The sequence below is a fragment of the Pimephales promelas genome, chromosome 9 (assembly GCF_988280905.1).
Source record: "Pimephales promelas chromosome 9, fPimPro1.hap1.1, whole genome shotgun sequence".
NCBI lineage: Eukaryota > Metazoa > Chordata > Actinopteri > Cypriniformes > Leuciscidae > Pimephales > Pimephales promelas.
In genome coordinates this window covers 30,008,475-30,024,318 of record NC_142777.1, presented here as the reverse complement: position 1 = coordinate 30,024,318, position 15,844 = coordinate 30,008,475, and the positions used below count along the sequence as shown (strand labels likewise).

The 15,844-nt window shown below is 36.2% G+C and overlaps 1 protein-coding gene across 2 annotated transcripts; it reads left to right on the top strand.

Annotated features, from left to right (window-relative positions):
* The first annotated feature begins 1,337 nt into the window (after nucleotides 1-1,337).
* Nucleotides 1,338-14,410, top strand: tapt1a (transmembrane anterior posterior transformation 1a). Of its 2 annotated transcripts, XM_039649050.2 has the most exons (15): nucleotides 1,338-1,634; nucleotides 3,156-3,304; nucleotides 5,120-5,238; nucleotides 5,659-5,691; nucleotides 8,089-8,251; nucleotides 8,478-8,613; nucleotides 8,952-9,049; nucleotides 9,202-9,271; nucleotides 10,611-10,691; nucleotides 10,909-11,018; nucleotides 11,159-11,218; nucleotides 11,380-11,448; nucleotides 11,630-11,706; nucleotides 12,508-12,671; nucleotides 12,793-14,410. In XM_039649050.2, the coding sequence occupies exons 1-15, from the start codon at nucleotides 1,574-1,576 to the stop codon at nucleotides 13,035-13,037; spliced, it is 1,635 nt and encodes a 544-aa protein (XP_039504984.2). In that variant the 5' UTR covers nucleotides 1,338-1,573; the 3' UTR covers nucleotides 13,038-14,410. The 2 variants fall into 2 exon arrangements, with proteins under 2 accessions (XP_039504984.2, XP_039504985.2); XM_039649051.2 differs by lacking the exon at nucleotides 5,659-5,691.
* Nucleotides 14,411-15,844: the final 1,434 nt, after the last annotated feature.

The window sequence follows — 15,844 nt, the reverse complement described above, 5'->3', positions numbered from 1 at the left end:
CCGTTTTATCCTTGTATTATTGAAACTCTGCACAATTTGTAAAATATTTAGTGTTTTTTGTGTCATATCCAAAAATTCTTCTGTGTATGCTCTGCCATTTTGTGTGCCAATAAATTGTGCTTACAAAACTTTTTGCATTAATATTTCTGCCCCCTCTAACTCAAGGTTTACTTTGTCCCACACTTCGTGAGTGCAATCTGCCATAAAAATGAAAGGAAGAACTTTGTGTTTGTGTGTCTGTCTGTGTGTCTGACCTGACTTATGACACATCTCTCGACCGCATCCACCGCACTCTTCGTTCTGCCTCTTGTCTCAAGAAAGCCCCAATAGCGCCACCCTGTGTTCAATATGATCACACACTAACCACTCAGTGAAATATTTTTACTTAAAAATCCATTATATTCCTGCTTGTATTATTTTGCTACATTTCAATTTATTTCAGTAAATATTGTACATTAATAGGGGGGGGACTAATTACAGTTAAAGTATAGTATGTTCCTATTGCAACTTCTGTGATATTTCTATAACGTGCTGCTTATTCTGCATAACGTTACTTTGTTTATCAATATCACGTGCAAAATGTGTGATGACGCCACAGCGAAAATGGCGGATTCGCCGGGTCCGATCGGGACGTCAGACGAAAAAGATTCCGAAAATGACGAAATCACGAAAGGGTCCAATGTTCCCTGGATACTGCTAGCAAATCTGTTAGTGAAGGCAAAATGAGGCTTTCTGAACCACTGAGACGATGCTTCATTCAGCATTGCTCACTAGTGACACCTAGCTTACAGCACAAAGAAGTAACAAACAAATTAATTAATTCTGAACCAATGACCCGGGCAAACTGATGATGTCGATATACAAAAAAAGTGTGTTGTGGTTTAGAAAATTCCTCTTTTTAGACAAAACCCCTCCAGCATTGGAAAAGATCCTTTCATAAGGAACAGAGGGTGCTGGGGAATATAAAAATGCCAGTGCCATCTGGTTTAAATAGATACTGATGCTTCTATTGAGCCTCTACGGGGGAGGATCTCCTCTTTCTTGCAGGCGCCATTACCAGGAAAAAGCAAACAAATCCAAAAGGGCAGTACAAAGCAAAAAGCAGTCCAGATCCAAAAATCCAAAGCAATCCAAATAATGTTATCTAATTTAATTAATACAACACGACTATAATATAGAGTTATTAATAACACTATACTATACGTATTATAACCTGATATAATGTAATAATATACATGACACAATATGACACAATGCCAATGATTTTTCTATCTCTCAGAGTGACTCTCTGACACTACTACTCCTGCAACACCCAGAAGGTGGCGCGAGTTTCGAACAATCCCAATCCGGAAGCGACACTCAGACTGAACCGATGATGATGTTTTCACAGAAACCGAGGCCTCGGTTGTCATTAGACACGTCATTTTCACGTTAACAACACAAGCTTGGAATCGCGGCTTCATCTGGTACAAACATTTTTTCTTGACACAAACTCTGACGCCTCGGTTTAAATGTCACATCACTAACTGCAGCGATATCGAGGAAGACAAACGTATTTAGTCCGGCGGCGAATATGACGGAAACTCTCGGATTTTACGAGAAACCCGCCGTTATAGACGAGCACGAGCACTCAGGTAACGTTAAGCTTGAGCATCTGACAACTGACCTTCGCCTTTTGCTTCCAACGTGGCATTAGTTTACCTGCTTTACTAAATGGATGTATAACGTTAAGTCTATTAATGTGGCCACAGCTAAAGTGTGTACAATGATGTTTGTGTGAATATTTCGTTTTCTTACTAAGCAGTCATTGAAACCAGTTCTAAATTGTTTTGTTGTTTTGTTTTATTCATTCAGATATCAACTTTGTCTATCCACATGATAGTCTTAAGTGCTCATGGGAAGCCTGAGTGGGTCATTTGAGGTCTTTGAATAATTTCTCTTAAACAGCCTGCCTGGTTCTGTTCCAAAGTGGTGTTAGGAACACTTCCAGAGAGAAATGTGCACTGAAAAGCTGACCAAGGATGTCCTCTAGCTCTGCCCTATGTAACCGCTACAGTACTGCAATGAGTGGACAATTTTTATTTGTATTTTATTTATTATCTATCTAGGGGGATACATGAATGCCCGTTGTTTTTATTGTGATATTGTTTTATTTTGGGCATCCTAAAATCAATCCCCCCCAAAATATGTTTACAAGTATCTAATATTAAAAAATAAATCATGCAAATGCAGCATATGCAGCCTAATGTTGCTGAAAAGATCAGTAGTGCACTCCAAACTCATCTTTTCAATGATCCACAACCCTCAAATGGTATTCTAGTGGTACACACAGTAAAAATGGATTAATATTACCTCACATGAACTAACCATGAGCAATTCATTTGTTACTGTTTTTGTTAATCTTTGTTAACGTTAGTTAATAAAAAGTATAATTCATTGTTTGTTCATGTTAGTTCACAGTGCATTAACTAATGTTAACAAGATATTAATAATGTATTAGTAAATGTTTAAATGAATATGAACAAAGATTAATAAATGTATTAGTGCAGGTCATTATTAGTTCATGCTAAGTAATGTAGTTAATTAATGACCCTTATTGTAAAATGTTACAAAAAATATATAAAATTGTATATATATATATATATATATATATATATATATATATATATATATAGGCTATATATGAGAACCCAAAAACCAGCTTCGGTACTTGAACTTATGAGGGGGCAAAAATGTTGTGTGCGCTTTCACCAAACAAAATAATACAATAAGTTCTATATTCAAATAATGTTTTTACTTGTTTATCCAAGTTCAATAAGCTTGTATTTTAAGTAAACATGAGCATTGACATTATTAAAATTGTAAATAGATAACAGAATGTCTATTATCTGTTGAGAAGGCTGTTGTCAAACTTTGCACCCAAAATGTCTGTATAGTTATTTTTGCTTATCACCATTAGTTTTCTCACCACTCGCATGCACGTCACTTTTCCAGTTCATTGGAATAATTATTTTGTCTGTTATGCATATATGTGATGTTTGTAATTTTGCAAAAAAAAATTTTGCAGAAATGCTAAAATGATTCTATGTTGATCACCATTTTAAATGTTAAGCCTTTAATAACATTGAACCGCTTATTTGGTCTGTACCCCATAGACCTGGATGACTCTGACGAGCCGTCTCTGTTGAGGTTCATGTGTGCCGAGATGACCAGGGGTTACTTCCTGGAGCACAACGAGGCCAAGTACACGGAGCGGAGGGAAAGGGTGTACACCTGCATGAGGATCCCCAGAGAGCTGGAGAGGGTGGGTCCCACAATTCTGTTTCTTTCTTTTGAGGTGTAAACCCAAAGGAACATCCATGTGAATTGAGTAAATCCGAGGACAAATTTTCATTTTCAAATACAAATACAATACAACACATGTATTTCATGCATGGATACTTTTCCAAATATTTAAAGGGTTTGTTCACCCATAAATTAAAATTCTGTCTCCATTTACTCAATCTTCGTCATTTGTTCAACACAAATGAAGATCTTTTTCAAAAAGTTCATAAAGAGTCTGTAAAACTAATCCGTATGAATCGAGCGGTTCAGTCCAAATTTTCTGAAGAGAAAATTTCTTTTATTTTTCACCTTTTCTTAACAAACACGATAAAAGTGTTTATTGCCACCAGGTGGAGATATTGAGCTATTGGAAACAGATATTGAGTTATTGAGGGATGGTCAAATATGTATTGATTCATATAGTGTATATCACATTTCATATTTTCCCATAGCATTTTTCTCATCTGATTCAAATAATGTATATCAGATTTCATATTTTCTCATTGCATTTTTCCATTCACCTCAAGACCCCAAGATCACACTCGCACTACTCAGGTTTGTGTGATATGTTGACAGCTGAGGTATGTGCACACAAAGACGGCTCTGTGACCCTGAAGTCGCTCCGCCCCTCAAACCCTAGAAATAGCTCAGCAAACTCTCCAAACACCAGTTTGTTCATTATGTTTCCAGTGCACAGATGAGAGGCTAGATCTGGAACTACTGATTCCTGGTCAGTACAGACAGACGATTTACACGCTTTTCTGGAACTAACATGCACTCAGTCAATGATGAGCTTCATAATAGATATCCACCTTCATTCAGAATGATCGCTGCCTGCCAGTTTGTTTTCTCTGAGCAGGTAAGGCTCATGCTTCCTTCATCTCGCAGGGCTCAACTATAAAGATGGCTGATGGGCCCTGGTTGATGAAACTGGCACTTGACTGTATTGACCAGTATTTTGTTGCCACTATAGTTTACCCAACATGTTTGGTCCGATTCTCACTATTTACTAGTTGTTTATGCATATTTTGCTATCATGCATATTACAGGGAATCTGGGATATTGGCTGTTTATTAGTAATTATAAAGCACATATTAATGCCTTATTCTGCATGACCATTATTCTACATCACTTAATCCTACCCAATACCATACACTTAACAACTACCTTACTAACTATTAATAAGCAGGAATTTAGAGTTTATTGAGGCCGAACAAATCATTGTTTGGTGTACTATCTTTTTTTTTATTTATTTATTTTTTTTAAATATATATATATATATATAAATTTGTAATGCTTACCGAGCTACACAACTGTATAGTTCATGGTATTATTGCAAAATATATATAAATAAAAATATTTTATTTTATTTATTTGCTCATTTTTTTTTTTTTTTTTTGAGAGAGAGGTCTGTAAAAGTATTGTATCATCTCCAAACAAGCACTCCATTTTATAGCTGCTCCCTCAGGATTCACACTCAGACTTTAAAGAGCCAGTTGCTTGTGGTGTATGTTAACGTTTTAATTTGTTCCTAATGGTCTTTCTCTGAACGAAGGAGTGCCTTCTGAAGATGAAAAATATTTTAAGGTTACGGAGTGCTGGCGGACATATTTAAAGCCTCCTTCAACACTTTACATGCTTCAGTGCGCTCAAGCATGTAAAGCATCAGGATTCAGGGCTGAGGGGTTTCTTAGTATGATGTCTGTGTGGTTTCTGTATAACATGACTGAATGCAACTAAACATTTTGCATATGTGAGTGCATGTGCTAACAGCACTGTTTGTGTCTTCCTATAGCTGATGATCTTCGGGGTCTGCCTGTGTCTGGATGCCTTTCTGTACGTGTTCACTCTGCTGCCCCTGAGAACTCTACTGGCCTTCCTGAGGGTGCTGACGATACCCTGCTGTGGCCTCGGGTAACACACACACACACACACACAAAACTCATTTATCTTCAAAAAGATATACTGCCAATAAAAGATTTTTTTAATGGTTTTAAAGTATTATGCTCACCAAGGCTGCATTTATATGATCAAACATAAAAGTTGTTGATGCATTGTGAATAATATCAGAATCAGATTGTGATTGTTTTTTTGTTTTGTTTTTTGTGTACGTTCGTTCTCTGAATCACATGTACGCACATTGGAGGAATGATCTTAGGATGAAGTGTTGGACAGTTTCTTACCAACATTTTATAAATGAAGCCCCAAATCTTCCTCTCTTTTCTCATTCTGCTTTGATTATGCCATGTTCGTAATGAACAATTGTGTATTGACATTTCCTCAAATCAGAGTGCAGTAAAGTGCCTAATGTGTGCCTCTCCCTCCTCCCTTCAGCGCTAACGTTTGCCCTTATTGCAGACGGAGCAGGTAGGATGCCTGCCTTCAACGACTGTGACCCATTCTTCATTCTGTTTGATCCATATATTTTATATAAAGAGCATGTCACTGTAGCATTTTCCAGCCTGGTAGGGTGTATATGTCACTGCCCATGATAACTCTCTTCATTGAATGGTTTAGCTTACGATATGACGGTGCAGTCATATTAATTTTAAATGTCAGCAGCTGGCATGTGAAGTGCTTGAATTTTGAACTGTTAAGTGTCTCGTCTGGCTGTGTTTGCGTTTCATTTCTGTACAGCGTGACTTGAGTGTGTGTCTGGTACCTGTATGACATTGAAGTGCTACATTATATGCCATCCTACTGAAAGAAAAAATATAGTTTGGTCAGTACTTTATGCTGGTATGTTGTTGTCTAGTCACCTGCCATAACCAATAAGCTAGACTAACTTAAGATCAGCAATCCTCTATAGACTGGTTTATACAGTTAAAATGTGTTTTTTCTCTCTCTCTCTCTCTCTCTGGTGCATTTGGTGGCAATCTCTTGAGTCATAGCAGCTTTTCCCTTTGCTTTATCAAACAGCAAAGAGGTTTAACTGGATTATCAGATCCATAGCTACACTTTAAGATTTTATTAATACCTCTCGGTCATATCTCCAGTTCCAAGAGATTGTTAAAAAATATTTTGAAAAAAATGTTAAATTTACTGCTACTTTTTGGATCCTTTACAATGGATGAGAGAGACCTTTCAGTAGCCTTTGAGATGTTACTGTTCATTTGCAAAATTAAAACCATTTAACATTTAAATTCTCATTACCTCAACATTATTCTAGGATCGAAACGCCTTCTTACACTTAAGCCTGGCACTTTAGCACAAGCAGAAGCTCTCGCAGATAAAAGACTAATATCAGTATGTGTGCAGTCTTTGCTTACTTAGAGACAGATTTCATATCCCAGATGGCATCTTTGAGTACTTTCTATGAGTTACAACTTATGTAAAAAGTCCAAATATAGTTTATCTTTATGTATTTTGGTAATATAGTATTTGAGCATCTCAGTTATACTCAGAAAGTAAACAAATTCTGCTTTGTCATTTCAATATTTTAAATAGATATAAATAAATAACACTAATATTTAACAAGGATGCTTTAAAGTCCCTCTGTAGTCAATAATTGTATCCCTTAAAACTCATCATTGATCACCAAAATTACCAAAATGTTTTTTCCTTGAAAAAAATTCTTCATTCCTTAAAATTGTTTGAATGTAATCAACACCCTTGCCTCAATTAGTATACATCAGGGATGTATTCACGTCTTAATGCTGTTCTTTTGAACTTTATATATTTATCAAAGAAAGCTGAAAAAAATGTACTGAATCACTGTTTTCACAACTATTTTTAACATTAATAATGAAGTTCATATTAGTATGAACATATTAGTATGATTTCTGAAGGATCAATTATGCTCAAAATTCACCTCTCAGGAAAACATTACATTATAAAATATATTAAAATAGAAAATAGTCCTTTTAAATATTTCATTTTGATAAAGTAAATTCTGCCTTGGTGAGCATAAGAGACTAATTAAAAACATATATCGATCTATCTATATGTTTATATTTTTCAGCTTTCTGTTGCCAGTTCTCGGTCTTGCCATTTTCCTGAGGATGTTTATGTAGATTCGTCCTCGTGAGTGGGAGTGTGATGCCTCAAGTAAAAATGAAACGTGTCAAAATTTTTTCCTTTTTTATTCTCCTTCCCACACCCTGGGTGCAGAATCTTTGCTTTAAATCACAGCTCTGCTCCTCAAATAAATCTGATACCTTCTGTTCATTTGTCTACTGCTGAAAGTGTCTGTGAACTGTGAACTAAGCAGGGTGTGGTAGATGTCAGTGCTAAACTCTCATTGTCTGTACATGAGGACCACACATCAGACATCTGCATGGGTTTTGAGTTGTTCCATGATGTTTTTCTCCATCTGGGATTTTCTCCAACTACTGACACTTTTGACCTTGTGATGTTTATTAATTCCCTTTAAACACACTCCTGGTTTGTTTTCAAGATGCACAGAAAAACAATCATGTAAATCCTTTTCACACACTAATCGTTGAATATTTCACGTGTTTGCATCATTATCGTTGTAAAAATTCAAATAGGCTTTCATATTTAATGATTTAAATCTAAGTCTTGGATATTATATGTTGATGTGACATTCAAGTGTGTTAGTTAGTCCCTGGACTGTAGTTGAAGAAATGCCCATCTGTGTGTTTCTCTAGTTTGAAAGAAACCCAAAGCATTACGTCATGGTCTCATTTTGTAAACTCATAAGGTTTATTTATAATGAATGTATTAAGTAAGCGTTCTCCGCAGTTTGTTCTGACTCTCAGGCCTGTTTAATACACTTCTGCTGTGTTTGTTTGTTTTTACCAGTGGCTCTCGGTTCCTGCAGCCGGCTCAGGTGTGTGACCTGCTGAAAGGTTTAATCATGGTGCTCTGTTACTCCATGATGCACTACGTCGACTATGCTATGATGTACCACCTGATCCGCGGCCAGTCGGTCATCAAACTCTACATCATCTACAACATGCTGGAGGTATATCGAGCTGCTCTTTTGGATCATGTTATTAAGAAATCATTCTCTATCCACACTTGGTTTGTTTCAAACCTGTATTCTGAACTTGTGGACACGTTTTCTCGCAGCATTTATATATAACAAAAAGCAGCATACAGCTTTGGAACAACATCAGTGTCTGTAATTAATCACATTTTCATTTTTGAGTGAACTATTCTTTAAATATATGTGTTATTTCATCTCTCAGGTGGCAGACCGTCTGTTCTCTTCTTTTGGGCAAGACATTCTGGATGCTCTCTACTGGACGGCCACTGAGCCAAAGTCACGGAAGAGAGCCCACATTGGAGTCATCCCTCATTTTTTCATGGCTGTTTTCTATGTCTGTATCCTTTTCAGTCTACAGTGCTTAGGATACTTGAGACAATTTTGATATTGCAAATTAGAACCCATTTGATCAAATGTGTCATGATTTAGTGTAGGTCTCATTATTCTTTAATTCTATATTAATGTTGATAGAGGTGTGGTGTGTTTGTAATTGAACACACCACATGAAACCCTGTTCATATTTCTTATCAAAACAGAATTTCCTGCCTGAACTTTCAAGAATCTGAATAATATTCCGTTGAAACTGATTCAATATATTGCAACTTGTAGCACCATAACATATCCATGACAAAAGTAGTTCAATATAATTGTTTTCCTCAGTGAATATTTGTCTCAGTTCTGCATGCCATCCTCATCATGGTCCAAGCCTCTACTTTAAATGTGGCCTTCAACTCGCATAATAAATCTCTGCTCACAATTATGATGTCTAACAACGTAAGTGTACACACACACACACACACACAACACACACAAACTCATTCTGCAAATGACAGAATTTTCAAATCTTAGTTCAAGAACGATTGTGTCACTTTATACATTTAGAATTTTGTAATCATGGTTTTTACAGGCATGTGTTCATGTTTCAGTTTGTGGAAATCAAGGGAAGTGTGTTTAAGAAGTTTGAGAAGAACAACCTCTTTCAAATGTCTAACAGTGGTGAGTTTTAAAACCAAGTTATATTGGTTATTAAAATGTGTGTGTGTGTGTGTGTATATATATTGTGTGTGTGTGTGTGTGTGTGTGTGTGTGTGTGTGTGTGTGTGTGTGTGTGTGTGTGTGTGTGTGTATAAAAAATATATATAGAGTATCATTTTTTTTTAAATGTGTGTGTATATATATATTTTTATTTTTTTATGTATACTCTTATTTAGCAAGGGTGCATCAAGTTAATCAAATGTGACAGTGAAGACATTAATAATGCTACAAACATTTTCCATTTTGAATAAATGTTCGTCATAGAAAAACTAATGTGTCACAGTTTCCATGTTTCCACAAAAATATTAAGCAGCACTACTATTTTCAATATAGATTATAAGAAGAAATGTTTCTTGAGCACCAAATCAGCATATTAGAATGATTTCAAGGATCATATAAAATTATTGACTCATTACTGGCGTAATGGCTGCTGAAAATTCAGCTTTCCCATCACAGGAATGAATTAAATTTTAAAATGTATTCAAATAGAAAGGTTATTTAAAATGGTAATTTCTGTTTTAACTGGATTTTTGATCAAATAAATGCAGCCTTGGTGAGCAAAAACATTCAAATTTGACTAACCCCAAACTGATGAATAGTAGTGTAAGTCCTGGTACTCTGTGATTTATTATGTTCATCGTGTACGTTGCTATTTGAGTTGCTGCAAAGAATACTTCGTTATAACCATGCAAGATTTCCAAAACATAATGGTCATACCCATTTATGCAACACATTTTCATGTGGATTATACACAGTCAGGAAATATTACAGCAGTGCACTGCCTCAGTTCTGGTTATTCAAAATAACTACCAAGCTGTACATTATTATAATCTCTTTCTCTTTCACTTCGACTCTTTGATCGACAAGCAGGTGAAATTGTGTGTGGGCTGACTCAGAAATATTACAGCATCCTTTTGAAATGCTAATCAAAGCTCACAAGAGCGTTCTGATAATGCTCTGAGATGCTGACAGGCTGTGGTGTGTTTGAGGTCCTCTTTCCTACAGAGCTTTTATGAATACTGTAATCAGCACCTATTCTGCCTTCCGCTGTTTACTCTCTCTCCACCTTTAAGTGGCCACTACGTCTTGTGGTCGTCCATGATGGAAGAAATCCTCAAGTTACTGTTCATACACAATCTGCATGGGTTGTACGGATTACCGTCCTTTGAAGTCTTACAAGCTAAAAGCTTTATTTGTTGAATGGTTTCCCCTCACATTTTGCAGGAGAGTGGTTTTGAGAATATAATAAGATGTGCAGACATTGTTGCTCATGTGTTGGTTTTATATTTCTGTCTTGCAGATATCAAGGAACGGTTCACCAATTACGTATTGCTCCTCATCGTGTGCCTGAGAAACATGGAGCAGTTTTCATGGAACTCAGGTCTTGATTATGACTAAAAAGGCAGACATTTTTAAAGTAGAATCTATTTTCTTTTTAATCTAGTAATTGGTTTATTGTTGTGCCAGAATAAAGCTTTTGGATCTTTGGCATCTTTATGAGGCAGATCTAGACAGATTCATAGTGGCTGTGATACTTGCTTAAACTACTATTAAAAAATGATTGGTTAATCTGTTAATAGTGTTGATATTGCTTGCAGATCACCTCTGGGTTCTGCTTCCTGATGTCTTCATGGTCATCATGTCTGAGATTGCGGTTGACATTGTCAAGCATGCCTTCATCACAAAATTCAATGACATCACTGCTGATGTAATTTGTTTTTCAAAGATAATCGATCTCAAGACCACATGCACATATCACTAGACATGGCCAGAAATTGCACTAAAATATACATAAACACAGGCAACACATTAACCATTATGTGAAACCATGATTTCCATCTTCTTTAGGTCTACAGTGACTATAAAGCCAGCTTGGCCTTTGAACTTGTCAGCAGTCGACAACAAAATGTAAGTGATCATTTATTGTCTGATTTGTGAATGTAATATGTAATTATATTTATTTGTAAATACTTTTTATTTGAAAAAGAAATTTGACAGCACTAGTATCTGTTTCCTTATCAAAAAATAAGGAAAATAATAGAATCCAAATGCGGTTTATTTACGGACAGGCCTACACAGACTACAGCGATTCAGTGGCGAGAAGGATGGGCTTCATTCCTTTGCCTCTTGCTGTACTGGTGAGAAAATATTTCACTTATTTAGCTACTCCTGTTATTTTAATTATTATTTATGTATTTGTAATGCTTATTAAAGTATCATGTTGTTAGATTTCCAACATGCTTATTTCAAACCCATTAAACAACAAATGATATTTTACTGATACTGAGGATATGGTTTTGTTTTCTGTATCTCCTTCAGTTGATTCGGGTGGTGATGAGCTCAGTGAAGATCCAGGGCGCTCTCTCATCTGTCTGTCTGCTCCTCTTTTATCTTGGGTAAAATCAATTACCTAATTGTAGGCATCACATAAACTATTATGTTTACTGCATAACTCTTCTTGCAACCCAATCCCGACAGACCTAGTGTTTGAATGTTTTCCTGATGTGTACGGATAATCGGATATAGTCAGTGAACGGATTCTGAGAACAGTTTTGGGCAGTAATACAAATATAAAGTCAATTTCTCAGTAGAGGTGGTTGTGCCAGTATAGTTTTCATATCATGTAGTGAAAGTTTTTTAAACATTATTGTTCAAATTTTGGGGCCAGTAATGTGTTAAGAAGAAATTAATAATTTTATTCAGCCAGGGTGCATTGAATTGATCATTTATAGTAAATACTATCCTCCTAACATTTCAAAAGATTTCCATTTCAAATAAATGCTGGTCTTTTGAAGGATGAAAGATCAAATGAAGGATCATGTGACACTAAAGACTGGAGTAATGATGCTGAAAATTCAGATGAATAAATTGTTCAAATATATTAAATTGTAATATTTCACCAAATTACTCTTCTTACTATATTTTTGTTTAAATAAATGTTGTCTTAACAGAAATCTTACAGACCCCAAACTTTCGTGTACACGTCAGTGTATTTTAAGTTTTACTACAACATTTCCTAATGTAGTGAGGAGGATAGCTCACTACATAATGTAGTCTGACCTGCTACTTTCGCTAATTATTCTGTAGAGTACAGTAGTTTGTAACATTTTGGCAGTATTGTGTGAGTAGCCTGCCTGAAACAAGCTTGTTTTAGGTTTTAGCTTTAATCTTTTTACTTGTTTGGTCTGATTCTGCAGATTGATAACACTGAAAGTCTTGAATAGTATAGTTATTCTGGGAAAGTCCTGTCGATATGTGAAAGAAGCTAACATGGAGGGTAAGCTGTTTGAAAGACCGACTGCTCAAACCTCAAAGCAAACTCCCAAGAAAGCCAACCCTGCCAAATCTCCCCCACCCTCTGGTAACACCAGTTTGGATTATTCAAGTTATTCTGTCGTTCTGTTCTAAACACGTGATGTTTGGGGAGAGTTTTTAAAGAATCATGTTTCTTTTCTCCTTTGTTTCTTTACCTCTGTTTTTAGCTGAACCTGAAGTTCAGCAGCCCTCCACCTCCATTACCAAACAGCCGACCCCCAGGGTGAAGCCTTTTCCCCCGGCTCCACCCCCTGTAACTGTGGTGGCCAGTGATCCGCCACCAGATTCTCCCCCTAAACCAGAGGAGAGCAGCAGCGAGACACCACAATCTACTGAACTTAAACACAGAACCACAAATAAAGATCTGCTGGAGATCGACCGCTTCACAATATGCGGCAACCGAATCGGGTGAATTTTAACCCCATCACCACAGTAACTGCTCAGGAACGAAAGTCGAGGAGACTCAGGAGTATGAGTCTGACATAATTGCGAGGGGCTTTCGAGTGAGTTCTTCAGAGGTTGCTACTATTTATCTCTAACTTCTATTCCTGTGGAATATCTAAGGAATCAGATCGAGTACGTAAAGCACTTCAAATCAAAACAAAGACTCTGTTCACCCTCGGCAGGCTGGCACATCACATGGACTAGAATCCAGTAAATGTTGCTCTAGGATATGTTTGTCTCGATTTTTATCCGAGACGGAACATATTGAACAATAAATGAGGCATGAACGTCTTACAAACTAGACTCTTCCCACGCAAAATGTGTCAGAGTAGAAACTAAAAACATGAATTATATATTTGTTTTTAAACACTTATTAATAGATATAAAACTATTTAATAGATGCATTTCTATTTATTGACACTTTTGGCGTAGAATATTATGCTAAACAGAATTGCCAATAATGCTGCCATTAGATTTGCTCAGTCTGCCAAATATTTGTTTTTAGAAGTTGTAAAGGTGTTATTTGGTTTGATGGATTACTGTGTGTTTTTTCATTGTCTATTTAAAAGAAAGAGAAGGTTTGTCTAGCCTAACACCAGGCTGCTTGATAATTTAGCTCTGGATAATATACAAGGTGCCAATCCAGCAGACTTAACTTTGCACTGATTTGCCATATTGTCTTAAGCGGTACAGAGTATTTTTGTTTTGTTTATGAGTATGATATTGACCTGTTTACACCAGCTATGAAAGAGCAAATAACTGTTTCATATGAAGTGAAACATAAAATAGGAGTGTGGTTTTTTTTTCAACTCATCTGTGACCAATCATATTGTTTGACCAATATAATGATTTTGTTGTTTTAAATGTAAGTAAATTGTTATAGAGTGATTAATAGTTCAATGACATGTTTATAGTATTTTATAATGTTGCATAGAAGTTGATTTAGAAATGAGCAAAAGTCTGTGCAGCCTGTCATGAATTTACCTCCTGTATACAGTCATGTGGTGCAGTGGTACCCAAAGCCATGTGACTTGAATGGATATTCCGTCGTTCTCTTTTGACTGAAACTCTTTTTTAAATTAACTTAATAGAAGTGTTCCTGCCATATTTTGAAAGTTGTGTCATTTTCATTTCAGTATATTGTATTTTGTTCTGTTATCCTTGTAAAAATTGGAAGACGAATTTTGAAAAGATTCTGAACAGGGTTGCACAGGTTGTTGTCCTTATTGTTTTTAAAATGTACCATAACGCTAAAAATTGGTTTCATACGTAAAGGGTGACGACGACTCAAATTTTTATGTAATGCCATTTTTGGGATGGCAAATAAAAGTTGTTTTGCAATTTGTGCCTTTATGTTTTTTTGACAGTCATCTCTTGAATTTTTTGTTTGGTGAATACCATTTTTATTCACCTTTTAGTTTTGTCAGTCCATGTTATGCTCTGGTTTAAACAGTATCAGGGAGCCTGAGACTGTAATCTGCCACTTTGTGACCTTCACTCCCACAGAATTTACAGACTGATGGACAGCTAGTAAATCCGCCCTCAGCCGTCGCCAGCATCTCCATGTTCATGAGGTAATTTTCGCCTCCCTTACACCCACCACAAACCTCCCTTGTGACCTACAGATACCTACTTGACGCTTAGACATGGAGGAGGTAGAGCAGTAGGTTGTTTCTAAGGCAACTGTATGGCCATTTGGCTTTAGAACAAAGAAATCCTCTTGTAATTTTACTCTTGAGTATCTAGTATATTCTGTGTATCAATATTAATATCCTAGGTAGTATTTTATCTCAAAGTATGTATGTTAATGAGAGTTTTTTTTTTTTTTTTTTTTGCTGGACCACCCAGTGTATTTGCCCACTGATGCGACCATGGTAATCTGTCATCTTACTGTTTGCCATGTCGGAAAAGGATTGTTCCTTCTCCAAACAGATCGTCAGGGTTTTGACACTGTTGGATTTTGCCTTTGTTTGGCAATGTCTGACACACAGAACATTCTGCAGCCATTGCATTCTTTACAGAATCCTTTAATCCATTGCAAGAAAGAGAATGTAATCATGTGGATTCCAGCTCTGATATCATGTACTCCCAGTTCCAGCATTCTGAACCTTCACATTCTTAATGAATTAAGCAGTTGTTTCCTAGGCTATAGGGTATAGTGAAGGAATAACATTCCTGGTGCTAAATTTAAGGCCATTTGCTTTAGTTGGGTAGATTTTGATTCCATTGGCTTTTTGGAATTGCACAGTTAGAGAGGTGACCCAGTTATGAATGATAACTGTTATCTAACATAATGCTGTCATGTTAAATTGGTCTGTGGTGATCGATTAATGAGTTAGCTGAGTAATGTAAAGTACTCTCCATGTGTCGGCTTATATGAATGAAATACATTAAAGGGTTAGTTCACCCAAAAAATTCTGTCAGTATTTACTCACCCTCATGTTGTTCCAAACCTCTATGTGTTTATTTGTTCTGCTGAACACAAAGGAAGATATTTGGAAGAATGTTTTAATCAAACAGATCCCAATCCCCATTGGCTTCCATAGTAGGAAAAAATACATACTATGGTAGTCAATGGGGATTGAGATCTGTTTGATTAAAACATTCTTCCAAATATCTTCCAAGTACTTTCTGGTCTTGTTTTCAAACATTTAATGCCTTAATAAAATCTGAGAGAAATCAAATGAGTCATATTGTTGGAGATCTGAGCCCACTCAGTGGGTGAACTTATTTGGCTAACACATGAAAAGCTGGGAAATTAGATAAAATTCATAA

Bases quoted from the DNA above. Each gene is read 5' to 3' on its own strand.
- tapt1a (XM_039649050.2), top strand. From the start codon at position 1,574: ATGACGGAAACTCTCGGATTTTACGAGAAACCCGCCGTTATAGACGAG. The intron at 8,614-8,951 runs GTATCCTTTTCA...TATTTGTCTCAG, and splicing joins CATGGCTGTTTTCTATGTCT to TTCTGCATGCCATCCTCATC. The intron at 12,672-12,792 runs GTAACACCAGTT...CTCTGTTTTTAG, and splicing joins CAAATCTCCCCCACCCTCTG to CTGAACCTGAAGTTCAGCAG.